The sequence below is a fragment of the Quercus lobata genome, chromosome 10 (assembly GCF_001633185.2).
Source record: "Quercus lobata isolate SW786 chromosome 10, ValleyOak3.0 Primary Assembly, whole genome shotgun sequence".
In the NCBI taxonomy this organism is placed as follows: Eukaryota; Viridiplantae; Streptophyta; class Magnoliopsida; order Fagales; family Fagaceae; genus Quercus; species Quercus lobata.
In genome coordinates, this window is record NC_044913.1 from 22,850,082 (window position 1) to 22,866,182 (window position 16,101).

A 16,101-nucleotide genomic window follows, 5' to 3' on the forward strand; every position below is an offset into this window, starting at 1 on the left:
TCATGAAAACCAGCCATGTAGACAAAAACCATGATTAGTACCAGTTACATGTACATTAATACCAACTATCTACAATACCCACGAAGCATTCTTATTGGGTGTTTGAAAAACCACAGAATCAGTGGTTAGAGTGTATTGTTTATTGGTAAAACTATGATTTTCACTAACCCCTTTGAAACTCCCACCTAAAAATGCGAAGTTTTACTTGACTAATAACCCAAAGTTTCACACACACAGTTCTCCTTTTCTAAGTTTTCTCATTAACCAAACATAACAATTAGAAAAACAACACTTTCAAACAAAAATACTAACAAATACACAAGATCATTTTCTTTCCCTTTCACTTTCATTTTCCATGATTTTCTCAGCAACCAAAGAGGAATTAAGTGAAGACAAAAGAAAGAAAGGAGTAAGAATACCTTGCTAATACTTAAAACATGTTTCACAAACCAGGAGCCAGGACCATAAACAAATTGTAGAAAAAGAAAATAAGGAAGGGAAGGAGAACCTTTTCGTATATAAGACATAGAAGTAATCCTTTGAATACCCAGTTTTATAATACATGATAATACATTTCAATATAACCCATTTTTATAATGGGAATTACATACACAACCAAAATTTTGAAATTTGATTTGATTGCTTCAATTCCACAATTTTCTCTATCAATCTTTTTTTTTTCCCCCAAAAGATCAATTTTTTCATTTATTCCAATCCCATGCTTTTCTCCAAAAATCCAATGCCTCCCCTCTATTTCGTAAAGCCACAATTTTATTGAATAAAAATCCAGACATGTTCTTCTTTAACACTATAATTCTAGCATCTATTATATGCATGTGCCTCACTTCGGAAGGATTAACCATCTTCTTTTCAATTTTGATTTTCAAAGTATCCGCATTGATGCCTTGTTTCTTTAATTTAATGATCCTGTGCAGCTTGTCCCTTGCAGCATTGTCTGCTATGAAAGCACTTCTTGGCTGCTAAAACATCTAAGATTGGCAGCTAGGCACGTCCATCAATACTGGAGACAAGGTGAAATTTAACAAACAAGAACAATCTAAAAGGTTAAAATTGAAATTAGAACAGCTAGGATAACATCATATGCATATACAAGGAGTCAATTACATGATTAGAGTAAATCTACTCTGAATAAAGATATGAGAGAAATTAAACAGATTGAATATTGTTGCCATATTAAATAACAGGGTTCAAGCTGAGCTGATGGAATCAGACATGCTTTTGCAAGGAGCTAGGGGTGAATAAACCAGTCCAAGTCACAACATGAACCCTATTTTCCCCTTATTTAATTATTTATTAAGAATCAGGTCACAACATGAACCTACACAAGCCAAATCAAATATAACAGCTTAAGACTAAATATGTCTCCACCTCTGCTCAAATTACAGGCTGATTTATTTCTATTTATTGGCAGTGTAACTGGAAACATGTACATAAAAATAGGGAAAATCATAAAATACTCTGGAGTATAATAAATAAATATTAACTTTTCTCATATGAAAAGTGAGTTTTATGATGAATTTAATTAGTAGAATCTATTATATTTAATCTAATCCCAATTCAGTGGAGTGTATAATATGAAATTAGTAATGGTTAATAATTACTTTTGTTTTTCTGCAACGAAATTGCTTCATAAGATGTTGCAATAAATATACTAGATACGCAACAAAAACAAAACAAAACAAAAATAAGACAAATTAATGAGCTAAAAGCATAAAACAAAAAGTTCGAAAACATCAAAACCCCGTTAGAGAAGTAACACCTTTATCCTTCTCCTGGTGTTTTGTGACCAAACATTTTTGCAGAGGCCTCTTTTCAATGACATCGACTCCAGTTGTAGAAACACAAACCCTTCTCCTTGATCCTTCTTATGAAGATAACGACGTTTTCTTCCAACACATATATGACCTGTTATTTCACCAGAATTCCTTTATTATGAGAGATGAGAATAACGTAACTGAAGCTGTAGTTAACAGTAACATGATGAATTTCAACAGCAGCGACATCAATGTACACATGGCCAAGCACATCCCCAGAAAAAGATCAAGAAAGAGAAATCAGCGTGTCAAGATTAATACTGCTCGAGGACCAAGGGAAAGGAGAATGAGATTGTCCGTTAAAGTTGCCCCGGATTTTTTCAAACTGCAAGATTTGCTAGGCTGTGACACGGCCAGCAAAACCCTTGAGTGGTTACTCATAAATTCAAAAGATGAAATCAAGAAGCTGGAAATAGAGAAGAAGCATAGTTTCGGCGTTGGTGTCAAGAGTGCTTCTTCTACTTCTAAGTATCAAACTGTGTCTGGCATTGATCCTGTGGCAATTCATGACAGAGATCAGCAGGACAGTGTTTTGGAAGAGAAAACTTCGACGAAAGAGAAGAAGATTGGGCAGTCAGTGTTACGCAAGAGTGCATTTCACCCTCTTGCAAGGGAGTCAAGGAAGAAAGCAAGGGAAAGGGCACGGGAGAGGGCTCGGGAGAGGGCAAGAGTAAAGACGAGGAGTCGGGTAGATGAATCGAAGTTATGTGAAGTGGCAAGCAATTGTAACTTAAGCCAATTAGGTTCTTGGAGTAAATTTGAATCTGCAGAAGAATCTGGAACCCAAAGCCATAACATGAACACTTTTGAGCTAAGGGAGCTACCTGAGGCTGAAGAAGGAAGCGTTCACGCCGGAGAACATTTAGGGGCTTCGGAAGACATGGTTGACGATGATTATTTGCTGATTTTCAATTCTCACAATACTGGAACTCTCCCGGAGGTAAGTTCCAAAAAAACAATTCTGGAATTTTACAAATATGTTGTGTAATTAATAGTCCTAGAAATGTACTCAATCTAAGCATGCATAGACCATAGTCAAACAAATCGTGTCAAGTTGTACATTCTTCATATTTCTGACCTCCTCAAATAATTGGTTGCAGCGTCAATTTGCAGACTTTGAATTCTTTGACGAACCATGGGACGCCTACAAATAAAATATGCTAACAAGGATTATCTCTCAGATGCGTCAAGAGAATAAACATTTGAAGTATGACAGATGATGCTTGCTTTCTTTTTGAAATGTAATATATAACAAAAGTATCTCTCCTTGTGCAATTTTTTCTTGACTATCTCGTGAACGATTGTTGTGCCTTTCTCTTTATAAGAATGTGTATCTTTCTTTTGCTTATGTCTCAAATGCAAACTTACGGTCTTTCAGGCAATGGTAAATATGCACTAACAATTATAAATTCCAATAGATGTTTAAGAGATATTCTTGATATTGAAGTGGGTTCTTGATAATTTGGATGCTAGGATTTTGGTATTTAAGGCCTTTAGGATTTCGGGTATTGCTATAGGGTTAGGGTAATTGATGTGTCGAGTCAATTCTTGAAGTGGAATGTGTCCAGGGTTTGTTTGGAAGAAATTCTGGGGTTTAAGATGTTAAATGGTGCATGAAATGTGGCATACGTTGAGAGAGTTACAACCCCAAAATAAATAAAGATTAGAGAAAGAATGAGACTACTTCATGGGAATTAAGGCACCTTGTTACAACCTTCAACTTGTTTCAGCTTCCTTTAGTCTCACAACATTATCCCTCCCTAAGGCACCTTGTCTATAAAGGTGAGGAAATTGTCACATAACACCAAATATTTCCATGCTCATCATGGAAGACATTACTTACTTCTTCATCCAATTCTTGAACATAGGCTATCGCTTGTGCACTTGGAATGGCTGGCACCCTTCTATTGAGAAGAGCTTCAAGGACCTGCACTTGTGACCAACATACCATTTTTTTTTATCACAATTGTAGCACAAGCGCTTCTTTAGTCATCCTTCCGTTTGCACCAAAGAAATCTTTTGGATGAGTATCGTAGGATTTTGTTCTATGATGGGGTCACTCATTGGTTTTACATCTTAGATGGGAAGCTTGCCCTTATCTTGTGGTTCCTTGATGACCTTCTTACATGAGTTGAGGCCGAAGGAAGCGTTTAATAAGGGAGGATTCAATATCCTATCTAGAATCCTTATTTGATCCCTTAAGCCACTTAGGAAGCAGTTCAATTTGTGACTCTCTGAGAACCCCTTAATTCGGTTGGAAAGAGACTTGAATTATGCTTTTTAACTACCCATCATTGATGTTTATCTTCATCCTATAAGAGCCCCCAATGGATCATCATAAGTTGTTGATCCAAACATGATTTTTAGGGTCCTTAAGAAAGCCTCTGAGCTATTGAATATGCCTAATTCCTACGCATCTTTGAACCATACTAAGGCTTCTTCCTCAATGTGTAGGTAGGTAATAAGAATCTTTTGGTGTGCTAGGATGTTGTAAAATTTATAGATTTGGTTTGCCTTGTATACCTAACAAGGAGGATCTTCTCCCTTGAATCTTAGGAGCTCAATCTTGATGGACTTCAACAGATTTGGAGCAAAGGCTTCTCCCTAAATGGTCAATGGAGTTTTGGCAAGTTGCAATGGTTTTAGGGAGTTGTGAAATTCCTTCGACTATTATGAATTGATGCTCTAATACCAATTGTATGCAGCCTGGTTTAGAATTTGGATATTCTTGGTATTCAAGTGGGTTCTTGATGATTTGGATGCTAGGATTTTGTGTTAATTCCTTTAGGGTTTTGGTTATGGCTTTAGAGTTAGTGTAATTGATGTGTCGAGTGGGTTCTTGAAGTTGAATGGATCTATAGTTTATGTGGAAGCACCTCTAGAATTTTGGGTGTTTAATGGTTTGCATAAAATGTAGCTTACTTCGGGAAAGCCACGACATTGAAGAAAAATATAGATCAGAGCAAGAATGAGACTACTTAAGGGGCGTCACCACCTCCAAGAAAAGGAGAAAGACTAAAGAGAATTAACAACAAACAATGCAACAATTGGATTCCTCTTTGTTATCATCAGTAATGATTTCATTGTCTCGTTTCTACAACTCATGCATTATTTCCATTGGCTACAAATGGCTCATTCTTATTGGATGTACTAATTAGGTATGCTTAAATAATAGCCATGTGTTTAATGTGTTACATGTGCACTAACTCTAACTAATTGTAACAGACTCTTGAACTAACTACAAGACCTGTGCTTTAATCAATCCAAGCATGTGTCACAATCACAACTGATGTTATGTATGTTCAGTCAAGGCTTCTGCAAATGCATGGCAGTTCATGAAATTTGAGCACCATTCGACAAGCTAGTGCCAATCATCACTTCAAGGACCAAATCAACTACTAATTGGAGCAATCTATTTTCCGGTCAGTAAATCCTTTAATGCTAGGATTTTTCAACTTATTTCAGCTTCCTTTGGTCTTTATTACTATATTGAAGTTGTTGAGTGATTGAAAGAGAGTAAAGAGAAAAATAGAAGCAAAATAAAGATTTAACGTGGTTTGGCCTGACAGTTAAATTTTTGCTATGTTGTACATTAAAATGAACTCATTATAGGATTTATATATTAGAGCATCCTTGATTTTTGATATTTTCTCCCCTCTTTTATATTTGGAAAAGTGTTAGGGTTGCTATGGTTTCATGTTTATGAATTAACTTCCCAAGTGCAGTGCAGTGGATGAATTTGGTGTTTCTTTTGAGATTTGATTGAATAGAGACTTGAGTGATCAACGATCCGTTTTCAGGTCATGTTTTCAAAGTCTATTGGCACCTAGTAGTGCAATTTCAACATATCATTATCAATCATCTCATTGCATCACATGACAGGCAAGGAAATTAAATTCCCACAATAGACATGTAGATTCATCAGGAAAGCAAATAAAGAAACTAAAAAGAAACATTAATGTTTTCTGAAGGGGGGATGGAGAGGTGTGGCTATGGGAATGCTCAGGGTTCCTAATTAAGAGCATGCAAATAATAACAATGATACTACACAATTAGCTTGACGAAAAAGTAAAGTTCGAATTCAATTTGATATGTATGACCAAAGAACTAAGAATATTAAAAATAAGTATCAATAAAAGTAGTATAAAACATTAAAACAACAACCCTAGAATAAGTATTATTCTATAGAAGACGACATCAACATCCTAAACATGTGGATCTGCTAGCCTTTTCTTGAATAGTGATGTAATTTAGCTCAAGTAGGACTGTTTTCACTTTAAAAAATTACCTTCATCCTTTTTGGCGAGCTATAGTTACCAGAGGAAAAAGGTTTGAGTTCCTGTGGGGACTGTAATTGCAATTTCTGGTAACTGAAATTTTTGTAAACTTGGCTTAAAAAAAGGCAGCTAAAACCCGCGTTTTTTGTAGTGTATACATAAAATTATATGCGACTTCTCTGATCTACGTATTAAACTTTAGTTGATTAGTTTTTTTTTTTTTTTTTTTTCTTCATTTTTTAAATTTTAGATCTAGTTTTTTCATATTCTGAACAAGCTGATTGTTTTATTAGCCAAATTTGGGCAGAATCTTGTAATTCTAAAGTTGTATGTATGGAGGAAACTCCATCTCTCATTATCAGCTTAGTAGCTGAGGATGTATCCATTGTATATTTTGTTTTCTAAGAAAATAAAAACTCTAACTTCAATCTATTTATAAAAATAAAAATAAAATCTTCAAGTTAAATTTACCGTGATTGACATATTTAAAATTTAAAATCAAACTATTTATTAAAGCTTCCTTTCTAAAGAGTTTTTTTTTTTTTTTTTTTTGAAAATATTATAAAGAGTTTATTTGGTTCTTAGAAATTGTCGAAAATTATTAATTTTGAAAAGTCTATAGGGAAAATTTTTATTTGTCTAGGATCTTATGTTAATTGCATCTATCAACTCAAAAGTTCTCTCTCCAGTTTTCTCCTATAACTCTATAATTAAAACTATGTTTGGTTGGAAGGATGGAAATATGAAAAGATGAAAAATATTTGTGCTTTCTATCATGTGTGTTTGCTATGGAGGATAAAAACTAGAATGAGAAAAAATAAATATAAATTTCCTTTGTTTTGTTAAGAAAATAAGACGATGGAAAACGTAATTTGTTTAAATTAATTTATTGTCATGCTCTTATTACATAAAAATTAATTCTTTTTACACATTATAAATATATATATATATATAGTTTAATATTTTTTAAATTATTATTTAGGTTCTAAAAGTTTAGAATTTTTGGGATATAGATTGACCCTGGTTAATTAATTCAATTATCCAAGTTGATTAATTAGGTTAAATTACATGCAGATCGTGGAGACACCAACAAATGACCAAATAAACTAAATACAGCGGAAATTAAATTAACATGGTGATTTGTTGATGAATGGAGAAAACCTCTCGCAAAGCAAAAACTCCACTGGATGAATTTCAAGTCACCACTCCCAAGAATCCACTAATCAAGAATCAAACGGTTACAAGTATGAGGGATCTTACCACTACCTTGGTCTATCCCAAAATACTAACCTGTAATTGAACCTTCACTTCAATATCCAATTGAACTTGATCTTGTAGTTGACTTCTTTGCATGCACAGATCTCAGTACGTGACTAACTCCAGCAACTTGATTGATTATTGTTGGCTGCAAAGTTCTTCATTTCAAAGTACGTTAAAGATCAGAAAGCACTTGGTTACAAAACTCTAAGGTACACAAAACACAGTAGCTTCTCATAAAGTATATGAATTCTCTAATTGAGTCTATGTTTCCGTACTTGATGATTTTTAAAATAAGCCTTTTATATGACTAGGGCTGTAGAGAGAGAAACTATAATCATCCAAGTTATCCTGGGACGAAATTCAAATCTGAGAATTTTGAATTTGTAAGTCTCAATAGATTGAGTTTGTGTCGAGTTTCCTCATTAAACCTTGATAGATGCTAGTGTCGAGCATAGTGTCAAGTTTTAATGAAACGACTTTTCTTCACTTATTTCTTGGATCTATCTTCATGTTTTTAATGATACCACTTGTAAAGAAAACTTCACACACTTGTTACATTAAACCTAATTTTGATTTATCCAATTACAAATAAAGTACATTTTGTCAAAGGATAGGCCAATACATGAAAAATATGACCGTAATAAGAATAATTGGCAAAACTAAGAACACAAACTTGTCTAGGTATAGATCATAGAATCTATAGGGTATATTAGACAATGCTCAAGGTTTTGCAAATCAGAATACAATAACAAAGAAGCTGCAAGTTCAAGAAAACAAAGTCTGATAGGTTCGACCAATCGAAGCTGTAGCTCAATCGATTGAAACTCGATTCTATAGAATTTTATTTAAAGCCCAACAGCTCATCAAACGTTTAGGGTTTCAGTCCAAATTCACTAAGTATATAAAGAAAACCCTAATGCATGTTTTTCAAGCCTTGGAGAGCTACTCTTTTGAGAGCTGAGAAATTTTGTGCCTTCTACTCTTTCAAGCATTTATCGGAAATCACACTCACACCATAAGTATCGGCAGAATCAAGTTGCAACCCAAGCTTCAAATATCAAGTGTACTGAAGATCATAGCGTGAACTAGACCTTCATGTTGGAACAAATTCATCTCATAGAAGTCTATTGGATTTAGAGCTAAGTTTGTTAACTTTAGTTAGGTTTACTTGTAGGATTATATCTCCTTAAAGAAAATTTTATGTGGCCCACATTTGAAGATGAAACTCATGTCTTAAGTTTCTTATTTCATGTCTTAAGTTTCCTATTTGTGAAAGTTACATTTTAGATATAACATCCTTTAGTAACTCTCAAATGGTGTAACCCATTTGGTTAATAAACACCATGAAGTTACAATTTTTAAGCTCCTTGATGGAAGGAAAGTTATGGAAATCTTCATCTAGAAGGGTCCCTAGTCTAGCCTATATATATATAGCTTGTGTTTCCATCAAAAGGATATGTGTGAGGTAAAGACCATAGACTAGAAGACCCTTTTATATACACTATCATCATATAGTGAGTCTTCTTTTCTTCAAAGACTTTGAGTCTTCTTTTCTTCAAAGACTTAAACAACTATGGCTGGAGGTATGTGTATTTTATTCTGCAACTCTAAATTTATCTTACATTTGGTATCAGAGCCTCCTCCATGCTATGTTGTTTAGTAATTTCTCATTCATAAATTTTTCTATGATTTGGCTAAATTTCCAAGGAACATATGGATTTAAGGATATAAAGTATTTGCATTACATATTCTTTTGTGCTAGGACCTTTCAACTAAATTAACTATGACATCAAAATTTGACCTTTTAACTAATGTCAACAAACCCAGTTTTAAGAAGCATGGAATAGAATTAAGTTTTATGCCATGTATCTCATGTGTGAGTCATAGCATATAGTATTGAAGCCTATCACTGAAATAACTTTTACCATCATTTGGGCTGGATGGCTTTAATATGGGATAGTTTTTGGGTATAGATGACTATCTATGGAAAATTATTCCTTTTGCATTTGGCATTAGCCGAATGTTTCTGTGGAGATTATGATTGGCTTTTCAAATTTAAGCTTCTCATGAAAGTGAACATCTGTCATGATAATTGATATCTTTGCATATAGATTATTATGCTTCTTTGTTATTTAGAAGAACTTATCTTGTTTGACTTACATATAGTGTGCAGTAATTTTATAAAGTTTGTGACTATATATGAAAATTTAATCATTACATAGTTAAAATTTATGATATTTTTAGTGCATTTATAGTTTCTTACACTTGTCTTTAAATATCATTTTATGGTTTATTTTAATTGACAAATATGACGTTTAGTTTATCTTTTTGATGTCATTTGAAGGGATGAATATCAAAATGACTTGAGAATAGCCATAGCATCTTAAGCCATAATGATAATCACATCAAGTTAATTTTTATAATACTTCAATAAGAATAAAGACATCTAAATTGTAATTAATTCGTGAAAAGCAATAACTTGGCCCCATAGGGAGGTTATTATTTTTATGATTTAATTGGAACAATATGGTGAATTAGGCATTAAGAATATAATTTTCCTAGGCCCAAAGGTATGGAAAATTTTATTCTTATTGTTTATATTTACTAGTCTTATTAATAAAGTATTTTAGTAAATTCATGTGTGATGCACCTCTACCCATAGGAAAGTTGGAATTTACTACTAAATTGACATTGGTTGATTTAGAACTAAGGTCTATATTTCATAGCATTAAAGTTTATTTTTTTCTTGGTTATTGCAGCAATTCCTACTAACTCGACTATGAACGCGGTGGGAGTGATCTAATCGCTTAAGTTTAATGTTCATAAAATCCCATATAAATAAGAACATTAGGGGTTCTATCCCTCAATGTAATAAGGTTAAGGATTTTATGAAAGCCATTGAAGAATAGTTCATAAGATCTGATAAGGCTTTGGCAAGCATCTTGATGAAAAGGTTTTCAAGTAAAACATTTTACTATTCTAAGAATGTGTGTGAGCACATTATGGAAATGAGGGACATGGTTGCTCAACTTAAGTCCTTAGAAGTTGAGATTTCTGAGTCATTCCTAGTTCATCAGATCTGATAAGGCTTTGGCAAGCATCTTGATGAAAAGGTTTTCAAGTAAAACTTTTTACTATTCTAAGAATGTGCGTGAGCACATTATGGAAATGAGGGACATGGTTGCTCAACTTAAGTCCTTAGAAGTTGAGATTTCTGAGTCATTCCTAGTCCATTTCATATTGAATTCTCTCCCCTCTGAATTTGGTCTTTTCAAAATATCTTATAACACACATAAAAATAAATGGTCAATAAATGAACTTTTGATTATGTGTGTTCAAGAGGAAGAGAGATTAAAACATGAGAAAGTTGAAAGTGCTCATTTGGCCACTCATGTTAAAGAAAATGCTAGGAAGGGTAAGAATGAAAATGCTAATTGTTTTTTCTGCAAGAAAGAAGGGCATATGAAGAAAGACTGCCTAAAGTACAAGAAATGGCTTGAAAAGAAAGGTAATCTCATTTCATTAGTGTGTCATGAATCTTTTTTTGTTGAAGCTCCAAATAATACATGGTGGGTTGACTCTGGTTCCACAATTCACATTGTCAACTCCATGTAGGGTTTTCTGAATCTAAGGAAGCCGAAAGGAAATGAACAATGCATCTATTCAGGAAATCAAATGTGTTCAAGAGTTGAGGGAGTTGGAACTTTTCGGATGATTTTAAAAACTGGATATGTATTAGATTTAAATAATGTTTTCTATTTACCTTCATTTTCCAGAAACTTAATTTCCATTTCCAAACTTCTTGTTTTTGGTTATGGATTTTTATTTGAAAACTCAATTTTAAGTATTTTTAAAAATAAAGTTCATATTGGAGGTGGAACCTTAGTTGGTAGTTTATTTAAAATTGATATTGACCTCAGTTGTGAATGCAATTATTTAAATATGCATGTTAATGTTGGTATAAAGCGGAGCTTGATTAATGAGAATTCCTCTATGCTAGATTGGGACATATCTCCATAGAGAGAATTAAAAGATTGGTGAAAGATGGAGTTCTAAAAACTCTTGATTTTACTGATTTTGGTACTTGTGTGGACTGCATTAAGGGTACGCAGACCAATAAGAGCACTAAGGGTGCCAAGAGGAGCTCTGAAATTCTTGAAATCATACACACTAATATATGTGGACCATTTGTTACTCCTTGCCTAAATGGTCAGAGATATTTTATCTCATTCATTGATGACCATACAAGATATATGTATCTCTATCTTTTATATGATAAGGCTGAGGCACTAGATGCTTTCAAAACCTATAAGGCAAAAGTAGAGAAACAAAGAGAAAATAAAATTAAAATAATTAGATCAGATAGAGGTGGGGAGTATTATGGTAGGTACATAGAAAAGTGACAAATTCTAGGTTCATTTGTTAAGTTCCTTCAAGAAAAGGGCATCATTGCTCAATATACAATGCCAGGTACACCACAACAAAATGGTACTTCTGAAAGGAGGAATCGTACGCTTATGGATATAGTAAGGAGTATGATGAGTAACTCTGATATTCCTTTATCCTTATGGAGTGAAGTTTTAAAAACCCGTGTATATCATAAATAGGGTTCCATCTAAGGTTGTTTCCAAAACACCTTTTGAATTATGGCATGGATGGAAGTCGAGTTTAAAGCATTTGCACATATGGGGTTGTTCTATTGAAGTAAGGATTTATAATCCACATATAAAGAAACTAGATCTAAGGACAACTAGCGGATATTTTATTGGCTATGTAGTAAACTCCAAAGGGTTTAGGTTTTATTGTCCTTCTCACACTCCAAGAATAGTTGAGGCTAGAAATGCTAAATTTCTTGAGGACTTCGAGCTTAGTGGGAGTGCTTTTCCTAGAAGGATAGAGTTTGAGAAGGCACAAGATTCTATTGAACTACCCTCAAATGATATCCTTGAGGAGCAACAAACCCATCAAGAACAAGCTCATATTAAACCAACTACTGAAATTTCTGAAAATACAAGAGAAACAGAAGGTGTAAGAAGGTCCTCAAGAATGAGGAAACCAGCAATTACTAATGATTATATTGTACATCTCCAAGAGTCTAATTTTGATATCGAGCCTAAAGATGATCCAACTTCCTTTTCTCAAGCCATGAGTGATAGTAATTCCACACTTTGGTATGATGCCATGAAGGAAGAGATGGAGACTATGGCTAAAAATAAAGTTTGGGATCTCGTTGAGTTGCCCAAGGAAGCAGTAGCTATTGGTTGCAAATGGGTCTATAAAACCAAAAGAAATGCTTTTGGTAACATTGAACGATATAAAGCTAGACTTGTAGCCAAAGGTTTTACTCAAAAAGAAGGTATTGATTACCATGAAACCTTCTCTCTGGTTTCTAAGAAGGATTTGTTTAGAATAATCATGGCCTTAGCAGCTCATTTTGATTTAGAGTTACATCAAATGGATGTGAAAACGGCATTCTTGAATGGGGATCTAGAAGAGGCGGTATACATGGTCCAATCTCAAGGATTTTATGATGATAAAGACAATCATTTGGTTTGCAAGTTAAAGAAATCTATATATGGGCTAAAGCAGGCCTCACAACAATGGTATATAAAGTTTCACAATGTTATCGCTTCATATGGATTTGTTGAGAACATTGTTGATCAATGTATATACCTTAAGGTCAGTGGGAGCAAATACATTTTCCTAGTCCTATATGTGGATGACATTCTACTTGCAAGTAGTAATTTGGGCTTGTTACATGAGACAAAACAATTTCTCTCCCAAAACTTTGAGATGAAGGATTTAGGTGAAGCCTCATATGTCATTGGCATTGAGATTCATAGAGACAGATCACAAAGAGTGTTAGGACTGTCTCAAAAGGCCTATATTGAAAAAGTATTGAAGAGATTTGGAATGAAAGATTGTACACCTACAGTAGCACACTAGTAAGAATCAATGTCCTCAAAATGATTTAAAGTGAGAGCAAATGAAGAACATACCATATGCATCTGCGGTAGGTAGTTTGATCAAGGAAGTCAATTCCGTACCGTACTGGCCGGTATATAACATACTGGCTAGTGCACCGATACAAGTACACCCCTTATTTCATATCGGAAAAAATACTGGCCGTACCAGCAAAATCCGGTTGTTTCGGCCGGTAAAGATGTTTCAGACCGGTACAAAGAAGAAGAAAAAAGAAAAAGAAAAGGAAGAAGAAGATGAGAAAAAAGCCCAACATCAAAATGAACAGATTACAGATGGTAGCAAACCCACGGATTGGGTCTTCATGCAGAGCAACTACCTGTTTGCTGGATCTATTCTTCAGAAAAGAAAAAGTGAGAAAGGGAGAGAAAGAGGTAGAGCAGGTGAAGGTTGAAGCTGTGAGAGAGAAATAATTTGTTGCTTTACTCTATGTTTGAAAAACTGGGGAAGACGAATTGTAGTAGAGACTAAAAAGTGAGAAAAAGGAGATGGAGACTGAGAAGCATACGTTGAGATTGAAAACCATAGACTTCAGACAAAGGCGGCAATGAGAGTATGAGACAGAGGAGAATGCAAATGTGTACTGTAGGCTTTTATAAGAAGGTTGACCTAATAATGGACGGTACAAATTGGTTCAAGGGTTTTAAAGGTGCTTCTACACCATTTGATCTATTTTTTTGTTAACTGTGTTTGGCTACGCGAATAGGTAGGGGCTGTTTGTCTAGAACTCATATTAGAGATATGGATCATCTTTGCTAATATATATATAGACTTCGGCTAATATATATATATATATATATATATATATCAAAGATAATTTATAGATTATCTTCGCTAATATATATAATTTATAATTTATATCTTTGCTAGATAATTTTTTTTTTTTTTTACTTTAAACTTATAAATTTTCTTTGCTAATATATATATATATATATATATAATTATTATTATGCTCCTAATGAGTGTGTGTCTATATATATATATATATATATATATAAAATAGCGGTAAACCCAAAATGGTACATTGGTATTGACCGATATTCGAAATATATTGTACCGCTGGCCAAACCGGTATAGCCTCCGGTACGGTATTGACTTCCTTGAGCTTGATGTATGCATAGGTCTGCACAAGGCCTAATATCGGGCTTATAGTGGGGTTATTAGGTCGATATCAAAGTAACCCTGGTTTGGATCATTGGAAAGCTGCGAAAAAGGTTATGAGGTACTTGCAAGGTACCAAGGATCACAAGTTGACTTACAGACATACTAATCAATTGAAGGTGATTGGTTATTCAGATTTAGATTTTGCTGGGTGTGTAGACACAAGAAAGTCTACTTCAGGATATATTTTCCTTCTTTCTAGAGGAGCTATATCTTGATGTATGCATAGGTCTGCACAAGGCCTGATATCGGGCTTATAGTGGGGTTATTAGGTCGATATCAAAGTAACTCTGGTTTGGATCATTGGAAAGCTACGAAAAAGGTTATGAGGTACTTGCGAGGTACCAAGGATCACAAGTTGACTTACAGACATACTAATCAATTGAAGGTGATTGGTTATTCAGATTCAGATTTTGCTAGGTGTGTAGACACAAGAAAGTCTACTTCAGGATATATTTTCCTTCTTTCTAGAGGAGCTATATCTTGGAGAAGTACTAAGAAAACACTTGTTGCTTCGTCTACCATGGAGGCAGAATTTGTTGCATGCTATGAAGTAACAACACAGGCATTATGGTTAAGAAATTTTATCATAAGTCTCAAGATTGTCAATTCTATATCGAGACCTCTAAAGATTTTTTGTGACAATTCGGTTGCAATTTTCTTCTCTAAGAATAATAAAAGTGGAAGCCGAAGTAAGCATGTAGACATAAAGTACCTCAAGTTTAGAGAGAATGTTAAGAAACAAAAGGTGTCCATCGAGAATATTAGTACTAAGCTAATGATTACTGATCCCATGACTAAAGGTTTGCCGACCAAACCATATAAGGACCACGTTGAACATATGGGACTTAATAACTTATTTGATGTTTAATTTCTCTTTAGTTGTTTTGTATTCGGGACACATATTTGCTTATTCTTAGAGAATAAAAGATAATATATATTTTGTGCACATAAAGTATATATATAAAGTTTATTTAATCCATGGGGATAAATAAAGGACAATATATCTGTGGAGATGCTTAGAGGAGGACCCGAATGGCTGATAGGTAGTCCATTCATAAAGAATTATTAGCCCATAAAGTACTCATGTAAGGATTACATTACATTGTAATACATGGAAGGAAATACTTGTTATAATTGAGGGGATTACCGCCATGATTCATGTATTGGATTCTTTATTTGAGTGGGAGCATTTCACAACTAGTGACATGGATAATATCGTGGCTATAGCATAATGATAAGCATTTATTGAGTTATTTAAATTTCATGTGGGCCAAGTGGGAGAATGTAGGATTATATCTCCTTAAAGAAAATTTTATGTGGCCCACATTTGAAGATGAAACTCATGTCTTAAGTATCTTATTTCATGTCTTAAGTTTCCTATTTGTGAAAGTTACATTTTAGATATAACATCTTTCAGTAACTCTCCAATGGTGTGACCCATTTGATTAATAAACACCATGAAGTTACAATTTTTAAGCTCCTTGATGAAAGGAGAGTTATGGAAATCTTCATCTAAAAGGGTCCCTAGTCTAGCCTATATATATAGCCTGTGTTTCCATCAAAAGGATATGTGTGAGGTAATT

General features: G+C 33.9%; 1 protein-coding gene across 3 annotated transcripts in view; it reads left to right on the forward strand.

Annotated features, from left to right (window-relative positions):
* The window catches only part of LOC115962645 (transcription factor CYCLOIDEA-like), a 78,697-nt gene that overhangs the window by 36,974 nt on the left and 25,622 nt on the right, over positions 1–16,101 (forward strand). The window contains exons 1-3 of one of the 3 annotated variants that reach the window (XR_004085505.1): positions 1,714–2,775; positions 2,936–3,076; positions 5,061–5,257. Coding sequence is in view for 2 of the 3 variants with exons in the window: in XM_031081536.1 (XP_030937396.1) it covers positions 1,837–2,775; positions 2,936–2,989 (993 nt within the window). In the remaining variant the exon portion in view is untranslated. Of the gene's footprint in view, positions 1–1,713; positions 2,776–2,935; positions 3,178–5,060; positions 5,258–16,101 lie in introns of those variants that run through there. The other 2 variants (XM_031081536.1, XM_031081537.1) reach the window with 2 other exon arrangements.